The 19,271-nt window shown below is 44.9% G+C and overlaps 1 protein-coding gene across 1 annotated transcript in view; it reads right to left on the bottom strand.

Moving 5' to 3' along the window:
• The window catches only part of msh2 (mutS homolog 2 (E. coli)), a 117,756-nt gene that overhangs the window by 72,069 nt on the left and 26,416 nt on the right, over positions 1–19,271 (bottom strand). The window contains exons 6-7 of the mRNA XM_072511135.1: positions 16,959–17,092; positions 1,831–2,030 (exon numbers count right to left, since the gene is read on the bottom strand). Coding sequence (XP_072367236.1) covers positions 1,831–2,030; positions 16,959–17,092 — 334 coding nt within the window. The remainder of the gene's footprint in view (positions 1–1,830; positions 2,031–16,958; positions 17,093–19,271) is intronic.

Genomic DNA, 19,271 nt, shown 5'->3' with positions numbered 1-19,271 from the left:
TTATTCATTTTTTGTTTATAAAATAGGTCATTGTTATTTGTGTTGTTATAATATTGTGTAAAGGATGCACAATGTACTGTGTTGGTTGACCAAAAATTTTTAATAAAATATTTATTAAAAGAAAGCAAGGTGCAGTGCGGCATAGTATACCCAGCTAAGTTAAGGGTGACCTACAAATCCAAGGACTTTTATTTCGGGACGGCGGAAGCAGCAGAGGAGTTTGCGAAGGCAGAAGGACTGTGGCCGAATTGAGAAGTAGCCATGTACCGATGTAGCCTCATGTAACTGTATTTTTTCACTGCTGCTGGTGTATGTGCCAATTGAGCTAACGTTGTAAATACTTGGACAAGGGAAGAGATGGGACTTTTGCTTGCAATGATGGTTCTTTGGGGCTTGAGTGTTTATGCAGGGTTTTGTGCTAAAGGGGATTTCTTGGTTTTCCTGGGACCGGGCAAGGGGGAAAGAAACCCAGGTGGGGGCCTCCACGCTGGCCGGTGTAAGCCGGCCAGTGAACGGGAGTGAGGTGGGGGAGGGGCTGCGGCCATCGGAGCCCGGCAGAACAGGTTCCGATGAGTCTAGCCAGGGTGGAAAGTTGGGGGGGAAGGAACAGAGGTTGAGGGGAGGGGTTTTGTAAAAGGAAGTGGAGGGGAGGAGTCGGGGGGGCTTGCAATGCGTGAGTGTTATTTACGGTTCTCTTTCGGGGATTGGATGGCATTGAATGTTAAGGGAGGGAGGGGACTCTATAGGTCAACGGTGACCATAGGCAATTCCTGATTCCTTTTTCTTTTATTTTCTCCTTTGTTTGTCCCACCGTGGGAGGGTTTGTTTTATTTGATGCTTGTATTGTCAAGTGAGTCGTTGTTTGGGGTGGTGGGAGGATGGGATTGTTGTTGTTCATAAGGGAATTGACTTTGTATTTGTTACCGTTTACTGCTTGTTGGTGGGGTGTAAATTTTGAAGAAATGTGAAAATGGAGAATAAAAATATTTTACAAAAAAAACAGTAAAAGGCCCCATCTGCCACACCCCACCCTAATCCACAGTACATGAGCCCAGGACTTGGGGAAAGCAGTGAACAGGAGGCAGGAGCCGCTGGTTCATGTTACGTGCCTTTTACAGAATATCTTGTGGGTCAGAAGCCAGAGCATAAAAATACCCCTCTTGGCAATCGCACCAAGGAAGGTCACAAGAATTATGACATGGGAGATGGTGTAGCAGGGATTGGGCAGAGCGAAGGGAGATTTTGGATGTATCGAAACGTCCTGAGCTACTCGTGACTCGGTAAGTCAAATTCTACTTTTATACACAATGTGGCAAGTTTTACTGCACTTTTTGGGGTGGGAATTTACACAATGAGTCTGCAGGTTTTTCAGTGTAATTAGTAACATTGCCATTAATAAAACAAAGCTGCCATCGTTAATCTGCAACCAAATAAATTAAACGGTGGTTGTGTGGGAGTCCAGGATTTTTACTTGTGTTTTGGGGATCGGAACCCAAATCTGGTCTGTTGTTCTGTTTTAAAAAGACCGTGGCAATATGTAAACAGAAGTGCTCAAACAAAGATAGACAAAAAAATAATTGGAAACTCAAAACGTGAAAGGGTTTCTCACTGTGAAAAAAGCAAAGCTGGTGGGTTGCCTGGTAAACAAGGGCTGCCAAATGGGACTTAGTTATCTGCAGGGTATTTGAAATTAAAGAGCCCAGTTTAAACTTAATTTTGCTGCAGATTACAAAAGTGAATATGTTGCATGGGCTCCCAGAACTGCAGAATGCAGCACGACGAATAATGTATGTTGAACATGGCAGAATTTCCTAAAGTGTTATTTCTTACCTTCATATCTGTCCAACACCTGCACCATGTTGGGGAGATGATGGACAGCCTGGTAAATCCGATAGCAATCCTGCAGGGTTGCCGCCTGACGCTGGAACTTCTTCGCCAGGCGGTTGAGGTCAGGAAATCGTCGAAGCAGGTCCTCTTGTAAATTCTGCCGCAGCTCAGTGTCGTCCACAAAGGTCTCCACCAGGTTAAGTCTTTTCAAGATAATTGACAAGAACTTATTAGACATTTGTTTTTTTAATGGAATAGAGCTCAAAGCTGCTTATTAACATGTTGGTCCCAATCAGATCAGAAACTGGGGGGGGGGAGGGAACAGCACATGAAGCTGTGGTATAACACACACTGTGTCATCAGAGAGTTGGCATGCAACTTCACTGCCTCAGTCTGTCCAATTCCGTATTGGAACTGCATCCCAATGCTTCCGTATTGGAACTGCATCCCTGTGGAAAGATGGCAACAGCCAGGTTCCAGACCTGCAAGGGCAAGCCGTGTTTGGAAGAGAAAGACTTTCTTGGCTCCAGTCAAGCAGCTCCATTGCTTCAATCCCAGTTTAATTTATTTGGTTACAGCAACATTGGCAAGAGCCTGGGATGATGTAGGCTGGGCACTATCTCAGCTTGTGGTTTTGATCCTTGGCCTGGCAAATCAGGGAGGATTTAGGGAGAAAAACCGAGAGGAAAAGGTAAAACCGACACAAAGAACCGCCCTCACTTCCCTCCTTACTTCTGGAAATGGCCTGCCAAAACAGAAATGCCAGGCCTACAAAGAAAATTCCTGTTCACAGGACAGAACTTGCATCTGTTGAGCACTTTTCACAACCTCAGAACACCCAAAGCATTCTCAGCCAATCCATGTTCTTCTGCAGCACAGTTGCCATCATAATATTGAAGGGAGCCACTTTGCATCAGAAACAACTATAATTTGAAGGTTACAAAATATCCTACCTCTCTAACCATTTTTAACATGCTGCATTCTCAGTTTGGAATCCTTCTACATTCTGCTGCCTTGCAAATTTACAAATAAATCGGGATTCTGAGTGTTACCCTGCCACCTTATGGCCATGAGAGTATAGTGCAGACAAAATCCATAAAGACCCCGCACAAAATGAAGCTGTTCTCTCACTCAACAATTTCTCCTTTAACTCGTCTCACTTCCTGCAAATAAAAGGTGTGACCAAGTGTACCTATATGGGCCCCAGTTACACCTGTCTTTTTGTGGGGTATGAGGAACATCCCTCGTCTCAGTCCTACTCGGGGCCCCCTCCCAGAACTCTTTTCCTGTTATATTGTTGGCTATCGGTGCTGCTTAATGCTCTCGGGTGGACCTGGAAAAATTTATAATCGATCTTGCTTTCAATTTCCAACCCTCTCTCACCTTCACATGGTCCATCTCCAACACTTCCCTTACCACTCTGTCTCCATTTCTTGCGATAGACTGGCTACCAACATTCATTACAAGCCCACCGACTCCCACAGCTACCTCAAATACAGCTCCTCCCAGCCCATCTCTTGTAGGAACTCCATCCCATTCACCCAATTTCTCCACTTCTGTTGCATCTGTTCCAATAATGCTACATTCCAAAACGGCACCTGACAGGTCTTCCTCCTTCCAGAACCAAGGGTTCCACCCTCTCCATCAGGGGTTTTAAATGCAGTCTAGGTGACCTTTGTGGAACCGTCGGTCAGTTCCCCAGCGTGACCCGGACCTCCCTGTCACTTGCCATTTCAACTCCCAATCTTGCTCTCATGCCCACATATCCATCCTTGGTCTGCTACTATGTTCCAGTGAAGCCCAATGCAAACCGAAGGAACAGCGCCTCCTTCTGAGGAGGCATTTTACAGCTTTTTTTATTTTAAAATTTAGAGTACCCAATTCATTTTTTCCAATTAAGGGGTCATTTATTGTGGCCAATCCACCGACTCTGCACATCTTGAGTTGTGGGGGCGAAACCCACGCAAACACTGGGAGAATGTGCAAACTCCACATGGACAGTGACCCAGGGCTGGGATTGAACCTGGGACCTTGGCAGCGTGAGGCAGCAGTGCTAACCACTGTATCACCGTGCTGCGTTTTTACAGCTTTTCAAACTTACCATGGAGTTCAACAATTTCAGACCATGAGCTCTCTCCTCCATCCTGAATCTTTTTTTATATCCAATTTTTTTGACCCAATGTTCCACCTCCCCACAGGGCATCTGTGACTTGCTCTTAAGTTTTGCTTTCACTTGTTGTTAAACACATTCTGCTATCTTACCTTTATGGCACTATAACACTACCACTAACACTCCCTTTATCTTGTGTCCATCACATCATTGTCAAATCTCTCCCAAGTTCCCACCTATCCCTGGCCTATTTTGCTCTGCCCCATTTTAAACAGTATTAAATCCATCACATTTCTCCCTCTTTAGCTCTGAAGAATCGTACAGACTCCAAATGTTTATTCTGTTTCTCTATCCACAGATGCTGCCATACCTGCTGAGTTTCTCTAGCATTTTTTTTATTACAAAACCGGACCACATCTTATACAGTGGTGTCTCTACAATCTGTACACTGGACTCACCTTCTTGATTTGGGTGTTAAGAGGTATAATCGATTGGGAAATGGGGCAAAGGTGCACATAACACAAATTTTTGGAGAGGATGTTTTTAATGAACTCCCAATTATGCCATTTAGACATCACACATTTTGTTGACATTCTTGTACAAACTATACTTTAGTCATGGAGGCCGGTTTAGCTCAGAGCTGGTTTGTGATGCAGAGCAAGGCTAGCAGCTTGGGTTCAATTCCTATATCAGCTGAGGTTATTCTGAAGCCTTCTCAACTTTGTCCCTCACCTGAGGTGTGGTGATCCTCAGGTTAAATCACCACCAATCAGCTCTCCCCCTCAAAGGGGAAAGCAGCCGATGGTCATCTGGGACTACGGCAACTTTACCTAATACTTAAGTCAATCATATATGGGCATCAGGATTTCTTGTGACCGAGCTGGGTGCAGAAGTTAATTTAAAAAGCTGATGCTTTGCATGCAAACATTTTCGGGCCTCCTCGCTTGCAATGTTCAGAAACCTCTGCAGTAATTGTGCCAATATTTCTCCTCCATATTATCTGCAAAAAAATTTCAATGACCTCATCTAAGCAATGGACTGCTTCCTGATCTTTTACTCCCCAGGAGCTTTGCGTTTTCTGGGTAAACCTTGGTGAATTCCAAACTAGCTGGACAACAACTCCTTCAAGCAGTTGCTGGAATTTAAACACTAATTCAACAATGGCCTGCAGAGGGCAGCAGGACCTTTGTTTTTCAAGTTTTATTACCCTCCATTTTGAAATAATTGAGACATCCACTCCACTCACGACAGTTGCGTTTACTGAAGAAAAATGGCTCACGGTGTTTTATACAGTCTTGGGGAAAATTGGATGCCAGAAGGAGAGAAGTGCAAGGAAAATGTAACAATAATGTATTGTTTCCATCAACATAATGGCGAGACTTGTACAGCCAAATGCACACATCCATCTTACTGGCTACAGCAGATAACACTAACAAACGATAAATTTAAACTTGACGTTGTACATAAGAAAGTTAGGCAGCACAATGTGCAAGATGGATAGGCATGGGCAACTCCACAGAAATACACATTCAGTGACAAAGATACATTTGAACAACAGTTTTGTTTGATATTAAAAGTCAGGACATGCGGAAGTCAGGGGTAAGAGGGAGTGGGATGGTATCTTAGCACATATCTGGGAGTAGGTTGGTACGGTTCAACACATATTCTGTATACGGCAGTGTATGGTTAAGAATTGCTTTCTTTGGATTGATACCTTTAAAATGAGGTTTGCTTACATACAACTTTACCAGTTGGCTGTACCCTTACCCTAAACGTTGAAGCAAGGCCGGAGGTAAAGAGGTTGGCTTAGATCCAGCCCACCTTTGGAAGCATTGAAAACTGCACTCTCCTCTATGCTGGCTTCCCTACCCCCATCCCACCAACCCCAAATTGGTCCCTACAAGGGTCAACTCTATGAAAGGGTATTCCTGGGTTTGTCAAGGGCAGACAGCGAACATCAGATGCTATTGAACGTGGTCATAACCCCACCCGAGGAGGAGATACCAGAAGTGATCATCTCCCTGGACGCAGAGAAGGCCTTCAATCAAGTAGAGTGTAAGTACCTCATGGAGACAGTGGAACGGTTTGGGCCAGGGTTCACATCGTGGGTGGTACAGCGCTCCCACGGCGAGGGTACGGGCAAATGCCACCAGCTGACTATATTCGGCTACACAGAGACACGAGGCAAGGATGTCCATTTTCCCACTGCTGTTCACTCTGGCAATTGAGCCGCTGGCTATCGCACTCAGATCAGTGGAGAGGTAGAGAAACATTCAGAGTGGAGACAGGGAGCAGAGTCTTTCTCTAGGTGGATTACCTGCTGCTCTACATCTGAGCAAGAGCGAAATCTTCCCGGTGAACCCGCAGGGGGAAGACGCAGACCTGGGAACGCTGCCATTCAGACTGGCCCAAACCAAATTCAGATAACCTGGCAATCTAAATAGCCCACAACTGGGCACAGCTCCATAAGTGGAATCTCTCTAACCGGGTGGAGGAGGTGAAAAGGCCTCCTGAGGTGGGACTCGTTCCAGCTCTTCTTGGCAGGGAGCGTGCAGACAATTAAAATGAACGTGCTGCCAAGGTTCCGCTTCATATTAAGATCACTCACGATCTTCATCCCCAAATCCTTCACCAAGGTGGACAAATTAATCATGGTCTGTGTGTGGCTGGAAAGTACCCCAGGATCCGCAAAACCGTCCTACAGAGAGAGGGTGGGGGCGGGGAGCGAGCACTACTGAACCTCTACCACTGGGCAACAAATATAGAACGGGTGCGGTGGTGGCTGAGGGAGCCGGAATGGGTATGGATGGAGACCTCCTGTGCTGGAATGTCCCTGTGGACACTGGCCACCACCCCACTCCTATTCCCCCCCCCCACCCCAGCCAAGTGTTCGGTGAACCTGGTGGTGGAAGCCACACGAAGAACCTGGGACGAAGGAGAGTTGACAGTAAGGGACCTATACGTGGACAGTAGAGAAGCAACCCTGGGGGAATTAACGGAGAAAGCTCCATATCCCGAAAGGGAAGGAGTTTCGATACCTTCAATTACAGAACGTCTTCCTCGAGGAGGCCACAATGTTCCCCCAGATCGTGGGTGGTACAGCGCTCCCATGACGAGCGTACAGGCAAATGCCACCAGCTGACTATATTCGGCTACACAGAGACACGAGGCAAGGATGTCCATTTTCCCCGCTACTGTTCACTCTGGCAATTGAGCCGCTGGCTATCGCACTCAGATCAGTGGAGAGGTAGAGAGGCATTCAGAGAGGAGACAGGGAGCACAGAGTCTTTCTCTAGGTGGATGACTTGCTGCTCTACATCTGAGCAAGAGCAAGAGCAAAATCTTCCCGGTGAACCCACAGGGGTAAGACGCAGACCTGGGAACGCTGCCATTCAGACTGGCCCAAACCAAATTCAGATAACCTGGCAATCTAAATAGCCCACAACTGGGCACAGCTTCAGACACACCCTGCTGACAGACCATTAGCGCAGGACACACATGGGGACGGTGAATGCGCAGACGTGCATGGACAACTGCTAGAGGTAAGGGCCCCACTGGATGAGACAAGAGAAAGATGGGAGGAAGAACTGGGCACAGAAATAGGGGGAGAAATCTGGAACAAGGTCCTGTATAGGGTGAACTTCACCTCCTTCCCAGAGTTGAAAGACAGGTGCGAGTGGTGTCAGGGTGGGTCTGGCCAAGCACTCCCACATGTTTTGGGCCAGTCCCAAGCTAATCGGGCTCTGGACCACCTTCTTTGAGGCCATGTCCAATGTCGTGGGAGTGAAGGGGTGGAATTCGGAGTGGTCAGAGCAGCCAGAACTCTGAGGGGAGAGGGGCCACTCCTTGGCCTTCGCCTCCCGATTGCCCTTGCCCGCAGCGACTCCTGCTCGGGTGGAGGTCAGCAGCACCACCCAAGGCTTCAAGTGTGGCTGTCCTGTGGAATTCCTGAGGCTCGAAAAAAATAAAATTTGCCATCAAGGGTTAGAGGAAGAATTCCACGAGGAATAGCTAGTGTGTGTTTGGGAGGGGGAAGAAAAGAGTCGGGGCGGCGGACACCCATAACACTACAAGGAGGAAGTGAAATGTTTGCACTACACCAGGGGCATGGGTGCTCACAAACAGCACGATCCTACAAAAGGCAAATCTCCATGCAAAGTTTTATCTCCTTTTTTGCTTCTTCTTGTGGTGCTGTACTGTGTGTTCATCCGCCTCCTCAGTTTACAACGGGGTAATTCTTGTCTATTTATTTACTACACTTGTGTACACTGGTCTCAATTTTACTAAGTTTATTACAGGTGTACATTTTAATCGCATTTCTCTTATTTTTATTATAATGATGTATTTTATTCATATCTTTTATTATGGTTGATACAATTGTGTATTTGGATAATATGTTTAATAGGTTTGTTTGTCTTAAATGAAAATTTTCAATAAAAACATTTTTATAGGATGGCATGGTGGCAGTGGTTAGCACTGCTCCCAGCCCCGGGTCACTGTCCGTGTGGAGTTTGCACATTCTCCCCGTGTCTGCATGGGTCTCATCCCCACAACACAAAGATGTGCAGGGTAGGTGGACTGCCCATGCTAAATTGCCCCTTAATTGAAAAAAAAGAATAATAATCTTTATTGTCACAAGTAGGCTTACATTAACACTGCAATGAAGTTACTGTGAAAAACCTCTAGTCGCCACATTCCAGCACCTGTTCGGGTAGACTGAGGGAGAATTCAGAATGTCTAATTCACCTGACCAGCACATCTTTCGGGACTTCTGGAAGGAAACCGGGAGCACCCGGAGGAAACCCACGCAGACCGTACAGACAGTGACCCAAGCCGGGAATCAAACCCAGGTCCCTGGTGCTCTGAAGCAACAGTGCTAACCACTGGGGACTGTAAATTAAAACATTTTTATTAAATTAATGGGTATTCCCAGCAAAGTAATACAATGGCGAAAAGCTCAGAAAAATTCTATGTTTGCAATATTATCTGCAATGCGATACTTATCAGGTTATGCCGAGTGGGAGGCTCCAACAGCTTTTGCATTACTAAACAATCAAGCTTCAGTGAGCCACCAAGCACAGGAAGCATTTTCATTTTACAGGTATATTCTCAATCTGTACAATTTCCGGGTGTCACGGACAAGCAATCTGTAGCTTAAAGTGCCATTTGTCTTAAACTGGAAGAATACAATAAACCAGCTTCTGATCCCAGCCCAAATAATTAATGTTTAACACAGTGTGGAGCAATAGAGTGACTTGCCAAACTCTTGATTGTGGGGGAGGGGCGCTGAGCGAGTCCAAGACAGCAGGGAAAAGCTTCTTTACCTTCGATGACACCACTCTGTTTCTCATTAAAATAAAAGTCTTCTGAGTTAAGCAAACTCACCAAGTACGTCAGAATGGCTCCAAGAATAGGCAGCACGGCAAAGTGGTTAGCACTGTTACCTCACTGCGCTGAGGACCCGGGTTCGATCCCAGCACCGGGTCACTGTCCGTTTACACATTCTCCCCGTGTCTGCATGGGTCTCACCCCCCACAACCCAAAAAGATGCGCAGGTTAGATGAATTGGCCACGCTAAATTGCCCCTTAATTGGAAAATAAAAAGAATTGTGTACTTGTATTTTTTTTTTTAAATGGCTGCAAATGTGTGAGAGAGAGAGAGAGAGGCAAAAGGAAAATAAATCAAATCATATTGTTCGCAAACAGCATCTGCTCGATCCCCTGAAGAGTGACGCCTGATGTCCAAAGGAGTTATGGATAAAGCACCCACGATTACAAATTCTGGTTATATTCCTTCATCCATTTTTGAGACAGATCCAGAAATCCACAAGGTTCAGATCTAGCATCTTTCGAGGATCCTGCCCAAAGCTTGCCCCCTCTGGTTTCTGATGTGACCGCCTTCTGCTGTCACAAAGTGTGGATCTCCATTCTGGAACCAGACAGGTTTAGCTCAGTTGGCTGGACAGCTGGTTTGTCATTCAACAAGCATGTAGATGAAACACCAGTTGGGCATATCCAAATCCGCACAGGTTTTTCTCGGCCTCCACAAGAAATGGGACACATCAAATCCTGGGGCCCAGATTCACTTGGCATCACTGCCTTTTATCACCTCCCCCACCCATCACAACCATATCATGCTGTCCTACTCAATCAGAGGATATCTAAACAACTTCCCAAAATGCAAAAGCCAGGTGATAGAAGGAAACCTTCACAAAGTGCCAATTAATTCTTGAAGCAACAGTAGAAAAACAAAGCTGACTGGCACTGCTCCAACATAAGTAGGCCCCCACAACGACAAGTGAAGACAGGTGTAGATGGAATGAATCTCAAAACACCAAGTCAACAGAATATAAACAGCATTTTAGTATTAAAAAAATGTTTTTTTTCTCATGGAACTTTTGGGAGGGCAGTAATGTGAGTTTGATGTCACAAAACATGGAACATGGGGAAAAGATGGGAGTAGTGGAAATGGGGAGAGTCAGGCTGATACAAAACGGATACTCTTTCTGGTCAGCATTTATAAAACATAAATAGAATACAATTTTCAATTGAACATGCCCAAATACTGGACTACGTGACCAGTTCCCGAGTTCAGGAGCAGCAGCAGCTCTGAAGGGCAAGGCAGTTCAAACATAGTTACTGTTTAACCACAAACTGGCAATACATAAGGAAAGCTTCAGTGTCTGGGCCGCAAAGCAAAAATCCAGGTATGGTAGTTCTAGTTTAGATCCAATGTAAATTTAATAGGGTTCCTGGCCTTCCTATGTGAAAGGGGGAAGCACTGAATCCCTGATTAGCTCAAATAGAATCATAGAATCACTACAGTGCAGGAGGCCATTCAGCCCATCGAGTTTGCACTGACCCTCTGAAAACACAGCCTATTTAGGCCCAATCTCCCACCCTATCCCTGTAACTCCACAAACCCCACCTAACTTCTTTTTGGACACAAAGGGACAATTTAGCCCGGCCAATCCATCTAGCCGGCACATCTTTGGACTGTGGATGGAAGCCAGAGCATCTGGAGGAAACCTACGTAGACATGGGGGGGGAAAACGAGCAAACTCGACAAAATTACCCAAGGCTGAAATTGAAGCGGTTCCCTGGCGCTGTGAGGCAGCCATGCTAATCACTGTGCCACCCTCTGGCATGTTACTGGCACGAATCAGAATGGCATATTGAGATACTGAAATTCGCTTTTGCCTTCCAAGGCTGGTGAGGGCAAATCTCACAATAATGAAACAGCAAGTATCTCCATACAGCAGTGACCTTTAGAAAGACAGAAAGAAGTCTTACAACAATCGGTTAAAGTCCCAACAGGTTTGTTTCGAAGCTTTCAGAGCACTGCTCCTTCATCTTTCCTTTAGAAAGACAGGACAGGCAAGAAAATAAATATATATATTTTTTAAACACTGGAATTAACATGCTCAAAATAACTGTATGTCAATCCCAGGTTGTCAAGCCCAGGTTATCAAGGGAAGGGGTTTTCTGTATTTGTTCATCCAATAGAGTATTTGTAGTTCTGACCTTCCAGGCTTTTGCCTGGATAGAGTATTTTGAGCAACATAGCTGAGTGTGGTACTCGTGGTTACAGGCATGTCACTGGTAACAATGATGGGAAAAGAATGAACAAATTGAGACGTTGAATCAAGAGCATCACACTAAGCAAGGTAAAGTCACCACAGTCCCAGATGACCATAGGCTGTTTTCCCCTTTGAGGGGAGAGCTGACTGGTGGTGGTTTAACCTGAGGGTCACCACATCTCAGACGAGATTGGATTGGTTTATTGTCACGTGTGCAGAGGTACAGTGAAAAGTATTTTTCTGCGAGCAGCTCAACAGATCATTAAATACGTGAAAAGAAAAGGAAATAAAAGAAAATACACGGCACTCAGCCGGTGTGGGAATTGAAGCAGTGCTGCTGGCCTTGCTCTGCATCACAAACCTGCTGTCTACTGAGCTAAACCGGCCCCCGGTTGCAAAGCACACAGCTTTGCATTACATTGTTGCGCCATCCTGGGCTAGTGCACAGTCAATTCCAGCCCCATGTGCCCCGCAGTCACATCACAAGTCAATTAACCAATAATTCTTCTAAAAATCCCTGAAGTCTTTGGCCCTTATTCTACCACTAAAGACAACCTACGCCCATCTCCATATTACCCAGCTTTACCTCTATCAATCTGCTGTTGAAACCCTCAACCTTGTTTCTGTTACCTACAGACTTGGAAAATTCCACCACACTCTTGCCCAGTCTGCCATTTTCCACCTCTTGCCTGTATCCCATTCGCCCATCGGCCCTTTGCTTGCTGACCTACACCCGTTCTGGCAATGCCTCAATTTTAAAATTCTCACCCTCTTGATCAAATCTCACCACGGCCTTGTTCTTCCCTACCTCAAACGTCCTCCAGTCTAACAGTCCACAGATCTCTGCATTCCTCCAATTCCGGCCTCTTGAGCCATGTCCCCCATTCCTTTGCCCCAACATTCACAGACATTCTTTGAACTGTCACAACCTTAAACTCTGGAATTTCCTCTTCAAATCTTTCTCTCTGGATCATGTGCGTTTAAGGTACTCCTTGACCAAGCTTTTAGTCACATATTTTGAAGTCTACTTTTTTTTTTGCTCATTTCTTCGTCCAATCATGCTTCTGTGAAGTGCTTTAGAATGTTTACTAATGGTCAATGTAAGTGGATGGTCAAGCTCAGTGGCAGCATGAACAGCTAACGCTGGTTTCCTTACTGCAGTCAGGCCACAGTCACAATTCAAAGAAAAGCGACCCAAGGCTTTGCAGTTATTGGTTTACTAAAAGACAGAGCAAGTCTGTTACCATATAGCTCCTTCAGAGCTTCAAGTTGTTTTCAAAATATCAAGAAACAACAGTTGGGGATTCCAGTGTCTAATTGAACAGCGGCACGGTAGCACAGTGGTTAGCACTGTTGCTTCACAGCGGCAGGGTCTGAGGTTCGATTCCCAGCTTGGATCACTATCTGTGCGGAGTATGCACGTTCTCCCAGTGTCTGCGTGGGTTTCCTCCGGGTGCTCCGGTTTCCTCCCACAAGTCCCGAAAGACGAGCTTGAGAGGTGAATTGGACATTCTGAATTCCCCTTCCGTGTACCCAAACAGGCGCCGGATTGTGGCGACTGGGGGCTTTTCACAGCAACTTTATTGAAGTGCAATGTAAGCCTACTTGTGACAATAAATATTATAAAACATTCTAAAACCCAAGGGAGGATATTTGGAGTAGATGGCATCAAAGGCAAATTTAAACAGTATTTGCTGAAACGTGTTAGCTTATTGACTAATAGTTATCCCACCACAGCCAGTATCCCAATCCACCGAAACTGCCTGCCCATTTTCTGTGGAAATTGTAGAACCCAAAACCTGCTTGAACTGGTTAGAATGGGAGTGCCTATTTAAGCTACACTCATGCACCCCTGAAGCAATGTTCCTTCTAGAAGAATGATTACAGGAACCTTTACGTCACTGTTGATGAAAAATCTCAAGGGAAATACTTTCCAGTCAAAACACAAAGGTAAAGCTGGCATCGTTTCTACTGATCACACACTAATTAACCATGTACAGCCTCGCCACCTGGACAGACAAGGCTACTACAACTTCTCAGAACCTTCCATATGACTGTTCATTTGTTTCCTTTTGAAGTGTTTTAAATAATTAGTACTCTCTGATAGAGCGAAAAGAGTATTGAGAAACAGACGCACAAGAAGCAAAGGCGAGTCAGCACATGATCCAGATTGACGTAGTGGCTGAGCAACATGGAGCAAAAAACAAATCCCAGCCTGTGTCAAATTAGTGATTCCAGATAAGGCAGTAATATGAACCTCCAAATTGGCCTAAGAACTTTGGGAGAAGCAGATAGGGAGAATAAGACAAGATTCCTGATCCTGTCAATGATCATTATTTAGCAAACCCCGCCCCCCCTCGAGTTTGGGCATCATCTGCTGAGCTTTCTCACCGATCTCCAGAGGTAAGAGAAGGACGATGGTAGGAAAGCAAACATGACTACCAAAACAGAAAAAGGACACACACACGCAGCTGCACAATTTTGTGTATGACTAACATGTACACATAAAACAATTAAACTTAGCCTAAAATAAATCCTCATATGCTGGTTTGTATGGGCTGGCAGTGGTTGTTGGAATGGCAAAAATGGGCAGATATGCCAGGCTAGGCCTGGTTGAGGTTCAGAGTGAACTTGGAACAAATGAAGTAGGGCAAATCTGGCCAGGGAGAATTTATTGGTAGCTGCTACTCAACTCAACCAGAAGAGTGGGTCAAGTTCTTTGCAACGTAAAAACGTTTTAAGGACAGTGCCTGTTGTGAAGCATCTGTGGGCAATTTACCACAAATGCACTAAATAAATGCAAGCTGTTGTTGTTGCTCATCTATAAGAAACAAATTAAATAACTAGTGGCAATTCTTGGTGTTGCTCAAATCGGAGGAGATGCTTATTTTAAATAATCTGCGATGCATAAACTATGTTCCTTCAAGTCTTCAACGTTTCGGTTGTAAACAGAGGAATTTTGATTTGGTTGATTTCAGGTCAAAGATTACAAAATTGGCTTTGAAGCATGCAGCAGTTCAAGGTTGTATCTGTAAGTACATTCAGTCATCCTCCATGCAGCAGTTCAAGGTTGTATCTGTAAGTAGATTCAGTCATCCTCCATGCAGCAGTTCAAGGTTGTATCTGTAAGCACATTCAGTCATCCTCCGAACTATCTTCTCATTTCTTTCAATCTCCAAATATACTATTCAACAGTCTTTTATTCTCACAAATAATGGGCAGAATTTCCGGCAAGAAAATTGGTGCAGTTCCCGTTGGCCCTGGCAGTGTGATCGGGATCGTAATCTTTATGGACCAAAAAACTTTTTTCCTCCCACATGAAAAACGCCACGCCTGAATCGCAACACATCTGATTTGCACGCCCTAGGGGTAATCTGGGCACTTCAATCAAGAGGACATTGCATTTAAGCGGCTCCACAGCACTTGATCAGATTTAAGCCAGGATGACGGCAGCAAGGAAATCCGCTCCTTAATTTACTGAGGGGTCCTTCACCCGCATGTACCTCCCCCCCACCCAATCCGTTGTATGTTTTCAAGAAGGGGTTAGATATAGTTCTTGGGGTTAAAGGGATCAATGGTTTGGCCTCAAATGCTTTCTGTGGTAGTGATTTCCAAATGCTCACACTAATGGACAGTTTTATCATGGCCAATCCACCTAACCTGCACATCCTTGGACTGTGGGAGGAAACCGAAGCACCCGGAAGAAACCCACATAAACACGGGGAGAACGTGCAGACTCCACATAGTCATCCAAGGCTGGAACTAAACCTGGGTTCCTGGAGCTGTGAGTCAGCTGTGCTAACTAATTTGAACATAAGTTATGATTGTAAAAAGTAACATCATTGGCACCACCTGTCCATCCAGCTCAATCAGTGGACAATGAACACTTTGATAACAGAGGGTCAACTGCTGGCACAAAGGTCTCAACTAGTCTAAACCATGCTAGACTTGAACTGGTAGCTCTAATGTTGATTAGAAGTTAACAGAGAGGGAGATGGTATGACGTTACATTACTCAGCTTAATTTAACTCTGCATCATTAATAGATACTGCCCTAAGTGGGAATAACATTTGTTGCTCAATCATTCCCCAACACTGCCTTTGGGATTTTAGTGACAACAGCCTGAATGCACTTTGAATAGCGATTATAATGACATCACTTGGTAATCCTAGACTGGGTACACAGTAATAAGTTTATTTTTGTCCATCTTTATTATAATACTCGATGATTTTTCAACCTGCAGTTCTTAATCACTATTGAAAATCATGATATAAGGCAGATCATGCTTCCCCAGAGGGTCATGATGGTTAAATGTACATCCCTCCATAGAATTTTATATAGTACCTTTAATGTAATAAAACATCCCAAGGCTCTTCAGAGGAGATTTACAAACCAAACGAAGAAGAAACCAGAATTAGAACAGCGCAGATATCTTAGAGGATTGCGCGGTTGAAGGAGAATACGGAGTTGGGATGTTGCTTGACCGGGAGACATTGTAGGTCAGTGAGCGCAGGAGTGACAGGACTTGGTACAAGTAGGGACACAAACACCAGGGCTTCGGATGGTGTCAAGTTTACGGAGGGTGGAATGTGGGATACTAGTCAGGAGTGCATTGAATTGGTCAAGTTTAGAGATAATGAAGGCATGAATGAATCAAACGACAAAAACCAGGAAGGTCACAGGTATGAGTTAGCAGAGGTTAGCTGCTGTGGCAGATATTTTACAAGCAAAAGTCATAGGAAGACTCGTCTCCGTGGTAGTTAGCGTGTGATGGCTCATGATTGATCTGCAGGCTACTGAGCAGTTGGGGTACAAGAACCCCTGGTTTGGAGGCGGCTCTATTTATTATGCAAAGACAAATCCCCGAAGCCTTGCAACAGCCTCCTCATTTGGTGAGTTTAAGGTGATTAGTTTGCCACTTAGCATTGTTTCTTTGTACAAGTGCATAAAGGGTTTGTACTGGGGCCCCAGCATTAGAGATTGGCTGCACCAGGGGCCGTGTCCTGAACCTATTCACAAGGATCACTCTTGCCATGGCAGTTCAAAGCCTGCCATTCGACAGATGGGGTTTTTCACAAGTAATGTTAGCGACTTCCTGTGATTTGATCTGCAGGAGAATGGGACAGAGTATAAGCAGACTTTTTCCATTATCCGCTGCAGTCAGTGACAGGATCAATCTAATTCACCTCAATGCATAAACGGGAAGAAAAAAGTTAGCCTCGGACCTTGCTCCTCGTCATTGGTTAGTGACCCGCCTACTGAAAAGTATTGAACGTTGGCAGCCAAGAGAGGACCAAGCTTGGGTAACTTTCCCAAACCGTTTACACCTCTGTTGAATACTGTAATTACCTTCACATCTGGGCTGTGGCAAAATAAGGCATGACAGAATAGTTGCTACTTATATAACAAGAGACTTTTACAAAAAAAATAAAACGGCCTACCTCTCCTCAATCCTATTCTTGTCCATCAATGGTTGTTTGATCCACTGGTTAACGAGGCGTTGTCCCTGAGGAGTTTTACATTTGTTCAGTAAGCCAGCCAATGACTGTGTACTGTTGGCATCTTCTGATGAGCCCTATGACGAAAAGAATATTGCAGGTCATCTATCCTTCACCCTCTCAATTGATTTGTGGCAGTTCCTCACCATGTTATTCCATTCATAACAGTAACAGTACAACACTAACTTTCTTGGAGATCTATTCAAACATCCTGGATCACTGTCAATATAATGAGGAATTGCCATAAAATATTTTAAGGATGATCGGAGTCAAAAATGGACTTAAAACACAAGAAATACCAAATAATTTGTCTTTGGTCTGCTTCCTTTACACAACACCAAACTGCCATTCTATTGGGCGGTGCAATTAGTCCCAAGGGTAATGGAGCGTCAACTTCGAGAATATTCAAATAACTTTTGTATCTCCGGAAAGGTGTTGGGAAAATAAAGATTGGGAAAAAGAGGAACGAAAAAGGGAGTTATTTTATAACATATGGCAAGTATATCATGCTTGGGAGGAACAGGTGAGCTTCAGCTTATGGTTTCCCACCTTCGGAGTTTTAGGTGTCTAGGCCTGGTATAGACCAACTAGTTGATAAGAGGTTGATTGATTATTTGCTATGATTAGTCAACAACTCTATTATCATTGTATCGTGCAAATACTAGGAGTATACTCTGCAAACTAGGTTTTAGCAACAAAAATCTGACAGGTGATTGGCTACATACGTGAAAGGAAGTAGGAGGTTTCATAGAAGAATTACCTAGATGGCCTAAACATCCTCCCTGATCTGTTTATTTGGTATTAACCAATGGAGGGTTATCATAGAGAAGAACCCAGCTTCGCACTTACAATTATCAATAATTATGTGCTACAGAGTGAGGTATAAGCAGTGTTTCCCTTTATAGAGGAAGAGACAGAAACAAAAAAAAATTATCCTGATGTTACTCTCAAAGTGTGTTCATACAAACAGCGCAAAAAGTTAATATGCAGGCATAGCAAGAAATTAGTACGGCAAGTAGCATGTCTTCCTTTATTAGAAAGGAGATTGGAGTACAGGAATAAGAAGTCTTGTTAGAGTTGTACAAGGTTTTGCTGAGACATCATCTGGGAGTAAATTGTGCACTTTGGGTCTCCAGATTTAAGAAAGGATATATTTTTCATTGGAGGTAGTACAGCAAAGATGCACTAAATTGGTCCCTGGGATGAATGAACGGCTCCCTGAGGAGAGGCTGAACAAATCACATCTATTTTCTCAACAGTTTACAAGAATGAGGTCACAGATAGAGGTTGAGAGGTGATAGATTAAGAACTGAGATGAGGAGGAAATACTTCTCGCAGAGGGTGGTGAATTTGTGGAACTCGCTGCCCCATAGCGCGGTGGAATCGGGGTTGTTAAATGGTTTCAAGAAGGAGATAGATATATTTCTGATTTTTAAAACGGGTTAAAGGGATATGGGGAACAGGTGAGGAGGTGGATTTGAGACCAGGAAGAGATCAGTCATGATCTGATTGAATGGCGGAGCAGGCTTGAATGGCTGAATTGCCTACTTCAGCTCCTAATTTCTATGCTCCTAAATCCATTGGGCAGCATTTAACGTTCCCCAAGGTGGGTTCTGAGATGGGGTGGAGCGTAAAATTAAACAGATGGGATCTCTCCCCTTCTCCCCTCCCCGCAAGAGAACGTGCCTGCTCAAAGCCTGCTGCAATTTCATGCTTGGGCAGGCTGGGCTGTGGGTAGGAAACCGACCCAATCACCTATCCCACCCTCCTCAATTTGTAGGCTGGTGGGTGGGGTGGGAAAGTGACATTTACACTTTTCTCCATTCCAGATGGAATTTTGGTTTTTTTTTTTTGGTGGGGGGGGGGGGGGGGGGGGGGGGAGACCTCAATCTGAAGACCCCCTCAGAGTTAAGGCACCTTCCCCTCTGGGACGTTGCAGCTCTCCCCAGTTTACCTTTATGGAAGTTCCGGGACTTAATCCCAGGCAGCGCACGGCAGTACCACATCTGGACACTGCAGCGGTGTGCTTGACCCAGTTGAAGAACTGTCAACTAATTAGAGCTCTCAGGGCGAGACCTCCTTCGAAGGGAAGGCGCAAGACCCATCCACTGCCATTCAACGCTCAAATGAGCGATTAATGGCAGTGGGATACACGGTCCAGACTTTGAGGATTTAACCCTTCTGGCAGTAGACCACGTACTCAGCCGCAGGAAGTGCATGGCGGGAGATACAAGAAAGGGGAAGACGAGAAGAGTA

This window comes from Scyliorhinus torazame, chromosome 1 (genome assembly GCF_047496885.1).
Source record: "Scyliorhinus torazame isolate Kashiwa2021f chromosome 1, sScyTor2.1, whole genome shotgun sequence".
Lineage (NCBI taxonomy): Eukaryota > Metazoa > Chordata > Chondrichthyes > Carcharhiniformes > Scyliorhinidae > Scyliorhinus > Scyliorhinus torazame.
Note: the sequence above shows the minus strand (reverse complement) of the source record. Positions and strands in the feature narration are given on the sequence as shown.